Genomic DNA, 19695 nt, shown 5'->3' with positions numbered 1-19695 from the left:
TATGATAACAGTGGAGAAGTGGTCCAACCACATCCAAACCTGAGCCAGAGTGCTCAAACTCCCAACCACCCCCTGCTATCATCTGTGGTAGAGCTATTCTTGGCGGTATCAACTATCAGTTTGTTCATTTCATCCTCATCCATTCAGCCTGACCCTGTCAGATTGGCTCCCTTTTTTCGGATGCACTGTTCCGACCAAGTTACGTTTGCTCAGGAGGTGATGGGTAAACGTAAGAAATAGATCAAGCACCGAACTCCAGCGATTTGCGGTCTTTGTCCTGTACGTAAGGGGACCTCTTTGAAGGGTTCGGATTTGCCCAACTTGATTGATAAGAGTGCATCTGTATGTTCATAGTGTTAGTGAAGATGAAGAGTGATCCACATCACCCATCATTGGTGACAACCCTTTGCTATGCTTTGAGGTCATGGATGATTCTATTCGGTGAAAGAGGGCCCTTTTACACATGAAAAATAACTTGTATAGAACCGTAAAAATAATTTGCAGTGATCAGCTACATGGATGACTATTGTATTCATAAGAGTGTCTGTGAACAGTACTCATTTGAGATTAAAGTGCAAGTTTTTGTATAATATTTTAAACTGCAAGTTTAGATTGAATTGTCTTTGATTCTATTCAGTGCTTTAAACATCATCAGACTTTGCTTGTTTGACTAATTTATTCACCCATTGATGCTTTATATTGGTCTGCAAGGAGTAAGAAAGCCATAGAAGGTTGCTGTCAAAAGCATCTCATCAGGATTTGAGCAAGAATAATTTTTCTTAAACTTCATCATATAAGTTTTGCTACCTTGAATTCCCATCAGTATGCCCTAATACATGTACCTTGAAAGCTTTGAGGCAGCATGAATCCAACCTCCTGCATTCTAGCATTGTTCATGTGCCATCTTTCAGGTGTACATCCTGAAGATTGATCACATTCTTACAAATGTTCATACTTTAAGATTGGATCATAAATCATTCTTTCTTATTCTGATTTCTCACTTGCATTATCATTGCATTTTGTCTGTGAAGCATGTGTATGGTTTGTGACTTTAAAGTCTGAGGATGACATAAGTTGCAAGATTATAGACTTTTTGGTTTTAGTGCGGCTGTTTGATATCTTTTGAAAATGTAGCAGCAATGGTAATTCCTCTTTCCTTTGATCTAGTTTATAAATGTCTTTTTGTATTTGATTATTGATTTGATTTTGATGAATGCATTACTCATACAATTTTATACTCTCCCAATTATGTGGGTGCAATATTTATGATAGAAACATTATGTAGAAAAAAGGCAAACAATAAGAGGTGTAAATTTCATCCTAGTTTGGAAAATCACTATCACTAGTCATAGACAACGATCAATAAGTTGAGAAAATTGAAGAAAATCACATTTTACCCTCATGATTAAACTGGGGAAAAGACTGTTATCGGATATCATGGTCCCATGGTGCACATCATAGCAAGCATCTTGTTACCTAAACAGCCCTTGGAGATCCTATTTATTAATCAAGATTTTCCTCTCACCTTACAGTAAACAGCTACCCCTCTCAGCTTCTTCGTAGGTAACTCACGCTAAATTGCTCAATCCTATTATACAACTCCCGAGGCTCCCTGTTTTGGATTTTTCCAGGCTATTCGAGAAACCAGATACCTGGTATGGCTACTCGCCTTACAGGAAACCCCAGGAAAGCTCATCTCAGTTTAGATATATCTATACAATATTGATGCTAATTCTGTGTATACAATTCGATAGTTTCATGTTCTTTGGTATGTTTATAGTCAATTCGATTTGAATCTAAATATATAATAAATGATTATCCTTCAGCGTCAGAGTTATTTCTCCTTGTGTAAAGTTCATAAAACAGTTTTTATGTCCGATAACTGTGGAAAGCTACTGAAATTGTTGCATGTGATTGGCTGGGAGCATTTATCTGTCAATGAACGTTACTGAAAAGATGTTTCATGCAATGCTTCAGTTTGTGAAAAGGAATCTGTACTATAGAGTTGGTATCTTTTGGAGATGACTTTGGTGAAGACGTTTAGTGTAATACTATGAAAAATGTTTGCAAAAAATATTCATGTGAATTTGCATTGAATTTAAACCAGCAATCTCCTACATGCATTTCAGAGGAGAAGAGAAGTAGGGGAAATCTTGATAAGTGTATTGTAATTTAAATTCCTTCTTTCAATTTTTCTTTTTTAATCATGAAATAAAGTCTAACCTTGTGTGTTTAATTATAACCATATTCAACACATTAAAGATGAAAGCTGTGGGACCATGCTATCGTGAGTGATGGGAAATTTATGGACTAGCTACATCTATTCTTTCCTAATTAATAAGCCCTGGTAATTTGTCACATATCCCTTCATAACCCATCTATCATCTTTCATAATGTATGCTCTACATTAATGGCCCCTATAAAGGACATGATGTGATCCAGCTCTATTTTAAAGGGTAGTTCACTCTGACTATCTGTGCATTGAATTCATCATCAGATATAGTATGCTTCTTTGGAAAAAAATTATAAGAGGCATAAAATATGACACTGGCTGAAATATGTTGAGAAAGATCTAGGTTTTAGAAAAGGAGAAGCTTTTGGGGCAGTTGTGATATTACTAAAAGATAATATAAGATGCAGGGTACCACTGAAAAGGTGTTATGAAAGCAAAATACGATTTTCTACAAAACTTGCAATATAAATTTCTAACACTTTTGGGGGGATTTCTCTTGTAAATGAAGGGGATGTAATGTTTTATCAATATTGCAATTTTGTAATTTGCTCCTCTTCTTGCATTAAATTAATCTCATTTGAAATCAGTTTTATAATCAAGATGAATAATATGTTACTGTGTTTGGAAGGGGTTTTCCCCGAAGTGAGCAGATAAGCTAGAGAGTCAATAACCCCCTTATTAAAACCTGAGAACAATGTTGGAAATTGGTTTTGTAATACCCAGAGAATCGGGAAAATCTATGATATGCAAGTTCCATCATGTCTAGTACATGTATAGACTGAATGTATATAAGAAAAGAATGAGACTTAGTTGCCTAAACATAGTCATATTCATTTATTTCCTTCAAATTCAAATGAAATTTTTAATACATGATTATTGCATTTTAATTTTGCATTTTCATTAGGAATGAAAATTAGAAAAGAGTGGGTTTATGAAAATGCTGGGATCAGTTGATGTAATAAAGCTTTTATTTTATAGTGATATTAAAAGTTTTTCAGCATCTTAAGTCTTAATAATAATGGAATATACATTTCAAGGTAAAAGAACAAGGTAGTATTCCATGAGTGATTGCACTGAAAATTTTACTCTTTAAGCAAATGAACTAATCTGGGGCCCGTTCATAAAGAGTTACAACTGTTATAACTTTGCAATTATGGCAATTACCATGGTAACAGGGCTCAGCAGCCAATCATAATCAAAGTTGCCATGGTAGTTGCCATAACAGTTGTAACTCTTAATGAAACGGGCCCCTGGTCCCTAACCACACTCCTCTTAGAGTAAGACGAGGGACCAGTCCTGATGGAGTGAGGTTTTAGTCTTTCAAGAATGAGTTTTTGCCTTTTTTGGAGTGAAAGTGTGAAAAAAGATGCACACTTTCACTCCCAAAAAATGTAGAGGTTTGCTCTTGTAGGATTGAAATCTCGCTCCATTGGGACTGGTCCCTCATCTCACTATGGGAGGGGTTTGATAAGGGGTCAGATTAGCTCCTTTCCATCTAATGAGTACACTTGGTTACTGAAATAAAACAAGTTCAGTAGAGAAAACTTGATAAATTACTCCCCAGGGGGGTGTTTCACAAAGATTTAAGTATGACTTAGGTCGCACTTAAATGTCGACGCGTACATGATATGCAATGCGCAATCTTATTGATCAATACGCACTAGTGCGCGTCCTCTTGGCATGATTTGACCAATGCTGTCATGCCTTTTATACTGCGCGTAACTAGGCATTTAAGTGCGACTCTAAGTCATACTTAAATCTTTGTGAAACACCCCCCTGGTCTCCCCAACTATCTTTTATCTTCAGTAGATGTTAAAACATGGCCGGTATTCTGAACTCGGGTTTAAATCAAATCATGGTTTAAAGTTGTGGTATAAGTAGATGGATAGCCGATTGGGGCACAAATCTCTATTAGTGCAAGTCCTTTTATTAACTCACATGTCACTCAAATCATTTGCAATTGCTGGGAAGGATAACTGAAGTATTTTTCTTCATTATGAAAGCAAATAGAAACAATATAGTAAACATAACAAATACATGTATATGATGTAAACAGAATTTTTGAGATTTTGGCTCCCATAATTTTAACACCGAGTTAGACCGTGGTTTAAGTTTAACCTGACTGCGAAATAGGGCCCTCAATTTCTTTGCACATTATTTGGAAGTTTTTATTATCACTGACAAGCTATATATACACTGATGTTATGGTGGTGTCAATTTCACTATTTTCATTCCTACCTCTTTTTATGTTTCATTTTGTCATCTATCCATTGAAAATCTTTGTTTCCACTCTTTTTGTTCACTTATAACCAATCTGCATGTACATGTATAACCTTTTTTTTTTATTTATTCATTTGATATTTTTTGGAGGGGGGGGGGAAGGGGAAGGTTATTGCTGCAGCACACTTATATTTTCCTTTTGATACTTTTGCAATGGGAAGTGGATCACGGAAATATGAAATTTAGCCATTCTAAAAATTCTTGAATCTAATCCAGCAAGATAGACTCTACTCTCATTTTTTGTAATTTTTTTAACTTTGGCCTGTCATTAGTAAGTGGAGCAATGAAATATGATATTCAACGAGTTTTCAAATTCTTCTAAAGTGCCCTCGGATCTTTATGCATATGTTGCTGATGGAAGAATTTCTTTCCATAGCAACAGGAGCTCATGCTTAATTTCTATGGCAACATGGAATATCCTGTAGCACACGTAAACACTGAATAATTCAAATGCTACCTTAATAGTAAAGACTGGTGCAAAACCGGGAGAGTGTATAAAACAGCTAGGGTGTTCCTTGAGTTGCTTGAGTTTGGGAATTTAATTAGATTGATAAATAATGAAAAATGAAAAATTCAATGTAATTATTGAATAAAAACATAACAAAATGATATTACCTAATTATGATGTGATAAAAGTTGTCAAGAAGTGGATGTGTTAAAAATATTTGAGTTGGAGTAAGTTTATCATGTATGACAGATTTTAAGTTCAACAGCTACCTTTTTGTGTAAGTTTACCACTCATATAGTATATTGATTTCTAAATTTTAATCAAATTTCAATTGATTTATGGCTTGATTTTATTGTTGTGAATATGTCTTTAAGCATGATACTATGCAAGATCTGTATGATGGTTTGAAGAGTTGAAAGGCACTTAAAGCATAGAAGAAAGCCACAAAGATAAAGTCAAAGAAGGAGAACAGACTTCCCAAATGATCAAGGTGCCATATTTTCTGAGGGTGACATCTGCACACCTGGACTCTTGGGTGACTGCTTAAAGAGACTCTTCTTAGAGCCCCTATCAAGTTCATCTAGACTGATGAATTATTGATGCTCCTTCACTCGAGCAGAAACACAGAAACAAATCCTCCGGGCTCGCTCCTAAAATTAAGCTAGAAAGCATGATGCGGGTCAACTCGCCAGTTTTAGGCTCAGGGACAGAAACCGATAGGCCTGTAGAAAAGAAAATCGTGGCATTTGTTAGGGTTGAGATGGTGCGGCTATCGCCACAGAGGCAGAAGTAAATGGTGACGATGATACGGCAGTGTCGAAACATTGGGATCACTTAGCGTTGATTGTTTTTCTATTGATTGGCGGCCTCTAGTCATTCTCCTCACATTAGTCCTGGGTCGATACTCTTTCATGCGGGAGGCGTTGATACTCAAAGTCTGCTCCTTCCCTAGAATGTAGGAAGGGCTTCTCTGCAAGGAAGGTATCAGTCAAGCTTCATTTATACTGGTACTTAAGAATGAATGATGATATGTTCACGATCTTTGGATGTAAACACAATATGTCTATAATTTCATGAATGTTTATCCTTGTACATTCAATTCTTATTTAACTTGTCCTTTTCTATTTCCGGAAGATCAAATTTTGGAAAAGAGCCAATCAGTTCAGTATCCATGTACATGAAGGCTGACAAAAAAAGGCTATCTATGTTTGTTATGAGTTGTTTTAAAAGTATCTGCACTTATTTATAATTTCATTTCATAAAAAAATCATATTCAAAACATTCAACAGACGACCAAGTGAAATAGAGAGGAGCCAACAAATAGCAAGTTTAGCTTGTGGGTTGGACTCCTTTTCAAAGCTCTATAAAATTTGTATTTTTTTCTCTTGACAATACCATTTATATTTGAATGCACTTTGTTTATTAGAACCTATTCTTAAAGATTTTTCCTATCATTCTAAATAGTTCAGTTCTGTTGTCACATAAAACTGGAATGGAAAGATCCAGGGCAAGTAAGTTTTTCAATATTTTAAGTGAAGCACAGGAATGAATTTCAGGTATTCATTTCTCATTTTTATGAAAAATGCAGGGTTTAGGTCACTGTAAAATCATGCACACATCGTGCACATAGTTTTTCAGCATCATAAACCATGGTTTGAGACAGTGTGTAAAGTCATTCAATGCATATCCACTGCATACAAGAAACATCAAGGTTTTTTTTACCTCTATGCACCATTCCTGAGACTTTATGGTACAGAAAGAATGGTTTAGGCCACTTTGTAAAATGAAAGGAGGGGGTTGTGCAGCTTCATGCAAAATTTAGATATGCTCTTATTCTTTAAATAATGAGAATTTTAATCTTATCTTTGGCAACTCTATTAATTCACAGATGGGCTTTCAAAATATGCAAAAGTCTAAATTAAAAAAAATGACAAAAAATTAGGTTTGTGCCGGTTTGTAAAATCATGGACGAATTCAGGACAGAAAGACATCACAATTCACATACATGTACAAAATGTATCGGATTGCAACTAATTCATTTTTACATTTCTAGGGTTTTTTGCTGTAGCTGCATTGATTTCTCTTTCATATATTCTTTATTATATCCTTTTGAAATTCATCTCATTCTACTTTTCACCACTAAGAAGAGATTATCATGCTGGGTGCATGGCAGATGAATAGTTAATGCTTGCATGGCGACGACCCCTCCAAATACTGTAATGACAGTTTATACTACCCTGAAAAGGCAGTAGGTCGAGAAATGATGGATAGAAAAATAACGGGAGATCTTTAGGGTTTTATCCCATTACCCTGTCATGGCCCTGTGGATCACAGGCACCCCAGTCTCTTAGTCAGGGACATGCTTCAATTTACACACTAAAGCCCCTTTTACACCTTCACGGATGCAACACAGATCATCACGGATCTCAGTCCTTGATGATCCGGGGTGCCAAATTTGTATTTTCCTAGCATTCCCGGAGTGAGTACGGAGTTAACTGGTTATTAACACGGATATGTACGGAAAAGTACGGAGTCTACAAGGATAGGCAAGGTAGCAATAGGGATCCTGTTTGATATGCTCCCGGAGCCAACACGGAATACCCGGATGATCACGGATGTTACTGGGTCTTTACACAGACCTTACCACTTGTCGCCGGCATCTTGCTAGAATGAAGTTTCGTCCATTTTTGCAGCATCTGGAGCATGCTCGTGCTTGGTTATGAATACGGACTATTGTTCATGTACGCAAACAATACAAACATTTGACCCCGGATAAAGCCGGTATCAACAAGGATCATCCGGTTCTTACAAGGAGCCTCCGGGATGCATTCGGTAGCTACACGGATGTACAAGGAGGCTACAAGGATGAACACGGATGATTATCAGTCCGTGTACTCCGGGATGAAAAATTGAACATGTTCAATTTTTCTCCCGGACATGCCGGTACATCAAGGATGGCGCCGGATGAGTAGCCGGAGTGTACACGGTAGTCCCGGACTGTACACGGATGACCCCGGATTGACAATCCGGGATGATCCGTGTTGCTTCCGTGAAGGTGTAAAAGGGGCTTAAGAGCTGCATTTGGGGCTTGATGTGGCTAATACAGTAGGTAAATATCCCTGGATAATTGAATTGGCAGCCAATAGTTGGATGGTTGATTTAGGCATGACCAAGTTCAGATTCACCCCTTAGGGTAACATGGGGCTGTGCTTAAGGATCAATGAGAAATGAGGAAACAAGATGGCAATAATGGGACCCAGAGGAGTGGTCATACTATCAAAGTGTGGACAAATTTGTGTGCATACATGTTGATTGTGGAAACCTGTCCTTAGTGGCCATTTAAATTGTGTCCAATTTTAAAAAGGAATATGTGATAAAGAACCTGTCTATAAAGGCCATCTACAGTGGCCACCTTTTCTATTTCCGTTGGGTGGCCTTCTATAGACGGGTTTGACTGTATTTACACACACATATATATATATATATATATATATATATATAATATATGTATATGTATTTTTTCTCTCTTTTTTTTGGGGGGGGTTGAGGATTATTGATTTGTTTTGTGTGGATTAAATCTCAGTATTAAATCTTAATACTTAAAGAGCAGAATCTGTCAAGATGAGCAGCCAAACAGACTGACATTAAAAAGACATACATTTGGTCGAGTGGACACTCTGCAAAGTAATAACACTATTGTTCGATAACAGAGAAAACGAAAATGAGTGAGACCAAGAGAGAGAGAGAACAGAAGGAAAGTGTAATCCTATGAGCTGTGATTTTGCTCTTTCATTCTGCGGAGTGAAAATCAACCTGGTTTAATTAAAATGTCTCAGTCAGAATCTGTGGAAAGGCACTTTTTGCAAGTCATACGTGACACTTGACAAGGTACGGTATGCCTTGAATGCTCTGTGTGGCTTTTATTACTTTTAAGATGAACAAAGGCATGCGATTCCATTCCATGTACATGTTTATATACTGCATGCATTTAGACAGTTGATTTTCTTTGATATTGCATATATCGCATACTCCTGCTTAGGTGACTAGGTCACAGTGGTTAATAGGCTCGCTTGCTTTTACCAGTTATTGACTTTAACAGCCTAAAACAACTGTCTTTCTTTTGCCTTCATATAGAATTGTTAGAATTACATATTTATATGCGGCCTTGCATTTTATAGGAAATGGATATTGATGATCAAATTGCTTTGAGTTTTTCCATTTTGTGATGGATATATGGATGACTTTATGAGGTAGTTTAGGGATGATACTGAAGTGAAGTGTCATTAATTATTATCTGAACCATTCTGTTATCTTGATATTCATACACAGTTTGATTAGAATGGAGATTGATGATTGTTCGCAGAATGTCCATATAATTTTTTTTTTTCAAATATTGATGAATTTATCAGTTTTTGAGGGAAAAAAGACAGATACGCAGATCATTCAAGCTCCACAAAGCACAATGTTGTTCATTCTTTAAAATATCTAAATTATTCAACTTTTATTTGTTTTTGTTCAAATAGGATTTGCCTTGGACAGCCATAATTCTTTTTTTTTAAATACATACGGATCTATACATAGAGAAATCTGTAAAGTTGAATGAAGTCCATGATTATAAACGCCCAATATTATAATGTTGAGTGTTTTTAAAAATTCTGATTTCCTCTGAAAAATATTATTGTTTCAGGATATTTAGTTTTATAGATTTTTTGTGTCAAGAGGTTGAAATCTAGGGAGACTTGTATCAGGAAATGATAATGGGTTGACATTGTCTGTTGGTCAATTGTATTTTGATATATTTTACCATGCTGAAATAATTAGAATTTGATGGTCTGTTCTTACTAAACTTTCATATTTATTTATTTGATCTATTAAACCAGATTTTTAATTTGGGAGATCACCTTTGGAATGTTCATTTTATAAAACTGATTTTTTTTAAAACTATTTCAGCTTAAATAACAAGAAATTCAGATATATATTTGTACATTGATAAATAAATACCAAAGTTTAAAAATTTTGACAGAAATGTTTTTTGTTTTTTAGTCAAGGTAGGTTTCCACAAAAATTTGAAGTTTGATGAGCTAGTTCTGACTAACATACCAGTACAGTACATGTAATTTAGTGTATGCGAGTAGTGGCGCCAGTGGATATTTCTTTGGAAATCAAAAGAATTGTATCTTCTCGGTAACCATTCTACATGCCCCTATATCCATTTTCTATTCTCTATAGAGCTAACAAACGAACTGATGGGCCAATTTGTGTGGCTGGACGACTAATCACAGTTTAGTGATCAGCGGAAATGATGCCATTGATACTCCGGTAATATTACACTGGAGAAACAAATTGATGAGCGCATCCCTGGATATAAGCAATAATAGAGCAGTACAGAGATACACATTAAGGGCAGAGAGGTCTCTACCCAATGCCATTTTCATTCTGTCTCCGCTACGGGAGAAAATGTGATTTTGAATTATGTGATGCATGGCCATTAGCATTGCTAAGAGGATTTATTAGGGTATACGTACATGTACATGCTTTTGAAAACATTTTTCTTTTTGTCAAACCTGCAATTTGCATGATACATTGTGCATAATGTTATGCCACGACTGGTTGTCCGGATTTCTTTGCTTCTCGTTTCTGCTTTTTCATCATTTCAGATGTGTAACAACTGAGCACAATTGTTGTTTAAGTACTAACAAATATGAATAAGCCAGTTCGTAGTTCCTTTCTGCGCATGATCAAACAATTCTACGCATAATCAGAAGAAGGTCATTTGTACTAAAGTGACATGGTGCTTTAAAATCTAATGAGATAAGCACCAACTTTGATGTCTTGATTATTAATATATTCTTTTGAATTGTCGTTTTCATTTACATCCACATAAAACAACAATGCTTCCACGAACGACTGGTATTTCAGTTTGTCAAGTATATTGTGCAACATGCTAATATATGCATTCAAAGGAGGAATGTGACAAATACCTTCATTAAGTGTTAATTGGTGTGCTATTCTAGTCACCTGGTCTATTCAATTTCTTCATCCTGCTATGTAAGGCAAGCTTACGTAATATCTTGCTTTGAAATCTGCCTATCATGATGAAAGAAATGAAAGGTCATTTGACCAAAATTGCCCATGAAGTAACTACGAACTAGTCTATTACAGGTTGTGATACATATTCTACATCTGTAGCACAAACTATTCTATAAAAAGTTAAGTTGTGCCCTATCGTTTTTGGTTTGCGGGCAGGTAAATCATGATAGGCACGGCACCCCCTTTGATTCCATTGCCGCCAGTCTGTCATGGAGCCGTTATAACAGAGTTTGATATATCCTTCTCTCAACGACACCACGTTACTCATTCTTTCTGCAGAACAGTGGTATTTTTAGCTGTAAATTGGCCCTCCTTAGATGAGATTGATTAGACTTGGTCTGATGGCTCGCTGTAATTGAAGCTGAAAATGCTTGATTGAATGTCCATTTTAGCATGTGTGGTGATAGAAATGCTTGCGCATGAAATTGGAATGATATGAAGATGGAGCGTTGGCGAAAGATGGAATGAATAATGGAAGCAATTAGGATGGATTGGCCGTGGATTTAACACTCTTCCTGCATGTTATGTGGCATTGGGGGCAGCATAGAGAATGACTATGAATAGTTCGACAAATGTGAAAGAAATGGGACATAGTCGTGGTTAATTACATTGATATGGGAGCTCTAGAGAAAGGAGAATTAACAATGGAAAGGGAATGAGAAGCAAAAGTATCAGATCTGGGGTGGGTTTGGGGAGGGGGAAATTAATGTGATTATATTCAGGCACCAAGAAATCCCACGGGATGGAGCAGCATAGAGAATGACTGAACAGAAACAAATGGGACATACATTTAATAGTCAAATTGATTATATTGATGCAGCCGTGAAAGGGGAGAAAAATGAGTTGAAGAATAAAGAAAGAAAGGGTATGAGGAACAAGATCGAGGGGGGGGATTTGTTGTGATCATTAACATGCAGGCACCAAGAAATTATTCCATGTGATATAGTCGGTGGGTGTGTTGGATATTTGTCTTAAGCAAGGAAGAACGGGTATCAAACAAAACACATGACCGTGAAAGATAAGAAATGGAATTACATTCTCCGTTCTCGTTTGGCATCACCTGTTGACAATGGGGGGGGATGGGAAGCGATGGGAGATGAAGAAAATAATCAAAGGTGGCATAGGCCTACATGTAGTAAGTTGGTCTTAACCATATCAAGCTGCTTTTTCCAACTGTGATCTAAGTTAGATGTGAATGTAACCTGGTGCAGTTCATGCAGTCATTGACTCCCCTTTATCCTTGCTTCTATTCCATTCATATTGGAATTGAAAAAGCATTTTGCTTATCACCAAAATCTTTGAATGACTTTGTAATTTGATATGTTTTGTATTTCATTTTTTCATATCATAACCTAGAGAGGAGTGAGTACTTGTACATGTATGTCTGAGCATTTTCTTATATTCACTCGAATGATCATCCTTTTTTTTTCTTAAAAAATGTAGTTTGGAAAAAGAAAAGATTGAGAATATTCTCTACCTTTATTGCTCCTTCCAATACCATTCCATCCTTATAATTGCACTAATTACATGTATGTACTTTAATTGTGATTGTTCATAAGTGATATGATTCTGAAACAAGGATGTGTGGGAAGGGGTAAGTTACTCCTTAAAAGGACCAATGAGTGACAGCATGTTAAAAGAAGTAGAAAATGCTGTCACTCCTCCGCCTGTACCCTCCTTTCTTTCCGTTTGACTTTTTTTTTAAGTGTACAGTATGTGAACAAACCCCTAAAAGTTCATTGGCATGGTGGTATATAATGGACCAACAGGGGTTAGTGACTCTTAGCTATGGCATAGATTCTCAATTCTGGAGTGGGCGGTATTTGATTAAAAGCCTTTATTGTTATTCCATTGCATCAGCAGTACAGACATTGTTTTTGGACAGTCTGGAACTCCTGCTGAGTGAGGTTGTGTTGGAAGTGTTGGGGAGGGGGAGGAGAGTGTGGGGTACTTGCTTGGTTCCTTCAAGAAGGTTGTTCCTTCGTAACTTCCTGCCCATGAAGAAATATAACTCTACGGACTTATTTGCAGGAATGACTGTTCTATTTGGTTGACAGTGAAACGGTTAAAAATTCTATACAGTCCAGCACAACCGGGATCATGATGCTTTGATATATCTTGATACAAGGTCATAAGGAACAGCTTCTTTGTTGAAATTATACCAATTCATGATAAATGAATAATTCAAATTTTATGATTGTAGAATAGGATTAAAAATACTAAGTTAATGACATAGTCTAATATGCCTATCAATGTATCACTGTCGTATCACTGTCATAAAAAATAATCAACCTCTTTAAAAATCTGTTTTTAATTTTGATTCTTTTCTATTTAATATCACATCTCTTCTTTGATTAAATTTAAGCCATATTTTCACTTATTTTAAGGAAAAAATTGAGAAATTTGAAAAATGTACATTGAACCTTTTTAAATGGTAAAAAAGGACAATTTCAATTTTTAGTTAAACCTTGACTCTGTTATTTACGTGTAGTACTTGATCGAGTTAAAAACTATAATATCAAAGTGCCATATTGTTTTCCGGTTTTGACAGAAAAAAATTGATACCGAGTAAATTGTTTGTACAGATGTACATCAAATTATTCCCTTTAAATAGTTCATCCGCAGTGGGTCATTCTACAGTTTTGATTAGGGGCGTTTGGCAGATTTGTGAAGGTCAAGGTTGATCATGCTCTGTTACTAATGTAGACCTGACCATGCAGCATTACACATCTAGGTCATCAGGGAGTCTCTTCTCACACGAAACTCCTACATCTTTCTATCTCTAAACTTGAAATAATAAATATAAATTGAAAAAGTTTCCAAGTGCATGTATGTTTGTATTTTAGATGGATAGGTTATTGATTGTGTTTGTTCCAGCATTCGAGTTGGTTGATCTTAAAGCATTTTGAATTTGGTTTTCAACTTTTCATACTTTCAGATACTCTTGATCAGATTCCCATTTGAAATGATGCTTGACTCCGAGTTTCTTTAGTAGTTTAATAATTTCATTATTAAAGTCAGTATTGAGGTATTATATAGCGATGTTTTTTAAAACTAAGTACAAACATGTTTCAATACATTTTGCATTGTTGAAACTGATTGGACTTTCTTCAATTTCTCATGAACCTTTATGTGGTACAGTGCTCTATTAAGCACTATAGTTATTAATTTATTTTGATATAACCAATCACTTTTATAACCTTCTTAATTGTGTGGCTCTCAAAACCATTGTTGGTGGAAGGTAAACCTATAGTTAGATTATCACTGCAAATTGTGTGAAAATGCAAGTTAAGTAGTAATTCCATTTTTAATATCCTCATTTGAGTTGCTGGTAACCTTCAGAAGTTCAGACTCGAAGGAAGATGATTACCTGTCTATAGAAATATTAGGTGCTTGTACATCACATTACAGTAGTCTAAATGGATAGACTAATTAGGTCATAATGATGTTGTGTGTATTGACTATGTCTGGCCTGGTGTTTGATATGAATAGAACACCTGACATGTGCAGTGGAGCTTGAAGTATATTTGGAGCATCAGAGATCTATGGGGTGTATTATGAGGGTTTCTTTCATTAGATGATGGTACATACGTGTGATGTCGGTTGATACCAAGATTTTGAAGAAAGATGGCTTGCTCTGTGTGTATAGATTTTGAGAGGAAAGAATATGAATGTGCAAATACTTAAGCAAATAACTCTTTAAAAAAATGAAAAAGAGGATAAAATATTGAAATGATGATTAAGACAGGTAGCTTTTGTAATGAATACAGAATTCCACTTATCAATTTTTTTTTCAAATTCTTTCATGAAAGAATAAGCACGAAACATTTTCACTCTCTATTTACTTTGAAGTAACTTTATGTAGAGTGGTGTCTTTTACCCTTCCTTTTGATAGAGAGTGCACACAAGATAAAACTTTCAGGCCCAAATTCACAAAGGTGGTTTATGTGATTACATGAGTAATGAAGCAAGTCATAAAAAAAGGGTATTGAAATGCTAATACTGAAAGATCAGACTACCCTTTGGAAACGGCTTTATAAAACCACATAAATAAAAGGTCAGTGCTTATGAGCTACAGAATAGGCTAGGGTTCAATATACCTTGTGATGTTCACAAGCATTTCACCGGTGAGAGCTAGAAGGAGGTACATACGTATAGTTCCAATCGAGGAACGTCAGGCTAGATTTTTCTCCCTGAATGATGACAGTGTTCCTGGGCAGAACATCTGCCAGGATGAAATTCAATTGCTCTATCAGAAAGAAATGGGAGGGCAAGCTGACTATTGTATAATTTAACCCGGACACTGATTTTCTAGGATGAAAAAAAGTGCAGCAAGGTACACTGTCCTAGATTTGTAATGTTTCTGGGTTCTTCAAGTTAAACTCAAAACTAGGTTATGTCATTGGAAAGAAGAGAACCCAAGAATGGCTACAAAGTTGTGCCTAAAGGTCAAATTGGTTTTCTAACGACATACCAAGCCAGCTCGAGAAGAGCGAAAGATTCCTTGTCATGCTTTATCTTGGAAAAACCTACTTGTAAACCATTTGTTGGTAAAGTGGTTTGAGCAATCGTTCTCGGACAACGAAATTGATAACATGCCTCTTGCCTATGTGATGTTACATATACATGTATCTCTGATTTAGATCTGTTTTGGTCTAGAAGAAATGTGGATTGAGTGATCACCAAATTTGTAGGTTATTGCATGAATGGCTTGAAATTGAATGTAATAGAAGAGGGAGATCTCCCTTTTTCTGCGTTTACGCCTGTACTGACCAGTATACGTTTATTTCAAGACTCTTTAAATATGGCAATGTGTTGATAATAAATTCTAAAGTGTACAATCTGTTTAACATCAATACAGTAACAGTATTTTCTTTTGTCCTTCCTTTCTTACAATTTTCTACTTTCAGGGTGCAGTTCCGCTGGGCAATGCAACAAAAGAGCATCTTAGCACACTAGGGTTAAAGGTCGGTCAGGTCGTCTACAGGTGTCCAAAATGTATCAGTATCAAGCCTGAGAGGGCGCACCATTGTAGCATATGTCAGAGATGTATCAAGTAAGTAAAATTTCATTTTATTTCTGAGCAGATGAAATACCCTGTCACAGCCCTGTTATTATTGGATTGATAATGATACAGGGGAGTTAATTTACACACATGTCCACCTTGCTAGATGCTCAAGGGATATTATACCCCGGCTATGCTGAGCTACAGATTTTAGTACATAGCTTTTTGTGGAATTCCTTCATTTCAGTACTTGTGTACCTTGCCTGGTGGGTGCTTCATAAAGCTGTTTGTAAGTTAAGAGCGACTTTAAGAAAGACTAGTGATCCTTTCTTATGCGCTAAGTAATCACCACCGTATAATAGTAAACATCATTAACCACAAGAAAGGATCACCAGTCGCTCTTAACTTACAAACAGCTTTATCAAATGTGCCCCAGGTTGAGTGCAGCATAATATGGATTAATTTTTTGCATAGGGAAATTAACACTTTGGCTGGGATTTGCACCCAAGACCTTCTGTTTGCAAGACAATAGACAGAACCACTGTTCCACAATGCTTCCACAGAGTAGTAGATTTGGGATAAAGCAAGTTTATAGTTAAAGGTCATATATCGCGGTGAAAGTGCGAAACCCATTACAGAGAAAATCGACTTCAAAATCAAAGTTTACTATAATTTGCAATTTTTATCCCAAGCCGTACAAGATTTTTATTGGTAGGAAAATACATAGGCCCATATTCTGAAGTTGGGTTTAACTTAAACTCAGGTTTAAGTTGTGGTTTAAGTATGGACAGCCAATTGTTACATAATCACTAACAGTAGAGATATCATACTTTCAGCTCATTCGGCTCTCAAATCATTCATAATTGTGTAGGAAGTATAAATAGATGATTGTTTTCACCATCGATGAATCAGGAAAGAGCACAGTAAACATAAGAAACATACAACTTAATAAAAAATTTGATACTTTTGGCTTCCCATACTTAAACCTCAACTTTAAACCTGAGTTTAAGTTAAACCCGACTTCAGAATACGGCCCATAGTAGGAAAGACCAAGACAAGTGATTAATATTGAAAATTTTATTTTTACACATAACCAAGAATTAAAGATATCACATAGAGCTACATGCTTGTAATTTCTTTCCATGTACAAAAAATCCACAGGGAAAGCAACAACCCTGACCGTGATTTCAATGTGCGTGATCAAGCAAAACGTATTATTATCTTTCACGTGCAAAGTCAATGCAATGTAGATATGATGGTTTTGCTGATGACGCATTTGCATATTAAGTGCGTGCTGCTGTCCTTTTTTTTCTTACAGTGCACGTTTCCAATGGAATTTATGCATTATATCAAAAATTTGTGTGGCATCACCTTAAAAATCCAATTATATCTCAAAACTCAATTAAGTTGCTGCCTAGAAATTTACTTATGTAACTTGTAGTTTCATACTGCAAAAATCTCAACATAGATTTTTTGACCAAAATTGACTGATACGACAGTTCGGATGAACGCCAACGACATATTTAATTGAGATTATCCTCATGAAAGACAGTTGGAATTACCCAGAATGCCAATTCTTTTCACCCCCTTGCCATCTTCCAGACATCTTCCGCTTCCTCTACTGATGTAAAATTCTTCTTAGGACTTCACCAAAATTTCTCTCAAGAAAGATATCATTCTCCCCCTTCCTTTCACATCTCTCAATTTCATTCCTTCTCTCTTCTCTCCATCCCTTCTTAATCAAAGAAAATTGGCTAATACTAGTAGTGATAATATTTATCACTCCACCACATACTTTATACATCATTTTGATTATTACTCTCTTTTATATAGATGATTATAATGCTCCTTCATAGTTGTTTTGTACTTTGATTTGTTGTCTTTGTTTTGATAGTTGTGAAGTGGATAGAAAAGAGAACCAACATCCAGGCACCATATAACATGATACTTTATAGCAATCAATATGTAACATCCTGCGACCAAAATGAAAGTTTCCTCCCAACCATGTTCCAATGCAATTTGAATGACGAAGGACTTATTATTGATTTGTTTCCATTGATTGCGAGTTTCAAGTTTCAGCTTCTTCAATGTCAGTCTATCTAATGCTGTATATTGTCTGTAAGAGTTGTCTCTTCTTTACATATTATCTGTCTGGAACCTGAAGGACGTTGACTTATAGTTTTAAGGACCGATGCAATGCAAACTGCAAATTATTGTTTTTTTGCTGATAGCCTGATACCCATTATAGCAATATCAGCTATTTTGGTATTCAAAAAGCTTTTTTTTTAAACCACATAAATAGGGACAGTGATTTCGGGTTCTAAAAATTGCATTTTCTTTTGAGAAAATCATAAATTCCGTTCCAGCATGGCTGAAAACCGAAATTCTGTTTCCCCATAGACTTTGTGTATAGAAAATCATTACACAATGAGTAGCAATGTCAAAATGCTCGAGCAGGCCAAAATTTGTATCTGCCACTGTAATAACAACGCTTTGAAAATTTATTAAGAGATACGAGTACAGAAACTAAAGAAACATAATTAACATGAATAATGTACATCCTCACCATTCACATTATTATCATTTTTGGCTTGAATGAGAATTTATCGATAATTTGGGGATCTTTTGAACATTGTTTTAGCAGTCAACGACCTTCGCCTATCCGCCATTTTGGATTCGAGGAGTAACGCGATCATGATGTTATGACCGAACGCAGAGGGGAGCAACGCACTGCTGTGCTTCTGCCTTTATATGTAGACGTAAATGTAATTTCGAGTGATGGAGTCGAGTGCAGTCATGATGTGTGGATTGTCATGGTTGTAGCGAAGTGAGATTGTGTTTTTGGCTAGTTGACATTCTTATTTTGATGAGGATATGGGAGTAATTTCTGTAGCTATTCTGTGCATTTTGAGGAAAAAGCGTTTTCCTTGATTTTCCTTTTGAAAAACCACTTTCTGTTTCAAAAGGTCGATTTCTTGAAGTCCGTCTGTTTTCAGTGATCGCGGAAAATCACTGTCCCTACATGTAAATAAGCCTTACCCTCAAATAAAATCTTCCTAGCTTCTATTCTAGTGATCTCAATGATTATTTCACTGATTAGATTATAGTAACAGATAGTACCAGTGTCCAGTGCTATGAATAAACTCCTATTAATCCCAGCTCTATCTAACTATCTGAGTATATTCTCCTGGTTCGGAGGTTGATTTCAACATCCATCCACTAAGTTCGCCTTCATGGTATATTCTTGGAAATTATTGTTATTGATGCCCAAACCAAGCTCAGCATGTATGTTCATAAGAAACAGAGATGGCTTTATTCATATCCTTTTTATTTATATTTTTTTCATTAATAATTGTATCTGAGACTGAAGAGCTTTTTGTTACAACGCAACAAATACTTTACACTGTACATAAAATTAAATTCTTTAAAAAGTAACTGAAATTGTTTTTGGCCAAAGTTGAATGGACAATCTCATAAAGGAAAAGACATTGACTCTTTATCATGAAATCATAATTAAATCATGATGATCTTGTAAGTGAAACATTTCAACTTCAAGGAGTCTTATGTAATAATGATAATTGTGATATCTTAATGAGTGCACACACCATCCAGAGACGCTCATGGCGCTGGCTCGGCAAC

The 19695-nt window shown here is 35.9% G+C and overlaps 1 protein-coding gene across 1 annotated transcript in view; it reads left to right on the top strand.

The window, feature by feature from the left end:
- LOC121407575 (palmitoyltransferase ZDHHC3-like) overlaps window positions 1-19695 on the top strand; it is a 101578-nt gene that overhangs the window by 33177 nt on the left and 48706 nt on the right. The window contains exon 4 of the mRNA XM_041598716.1: window positions 15962-16107. Coding sequence (XP_041454650.1) covers window positions 15962-16107 — 146 coding nt within the window. The remainder of the gene's footprint in view (window positions 1-15961; window positions 16108-19695) is intronic.

The sequence above is a fragment of the Lytechinus variegatus genome, chromosome 2 (assembly GCF_018143015.1).
Source record: "Lytechinus variegatus isolate NC3 chromosome 2, Lvar_3.0, whole genome shotgun sequence".
Taxonomy (NCBI): Eukaryota; Metazoa; Echinodermata; class Echinoidea; order Temnopleuroida; family Toxopneustidae; genus Lytechinus; species Lytechinus variegatus.
The sequence above is the reverse complement of the archived record's forward strand: the minus strand, read 5'-3'. Positions and strand labels throughout refer to the sequence as shown.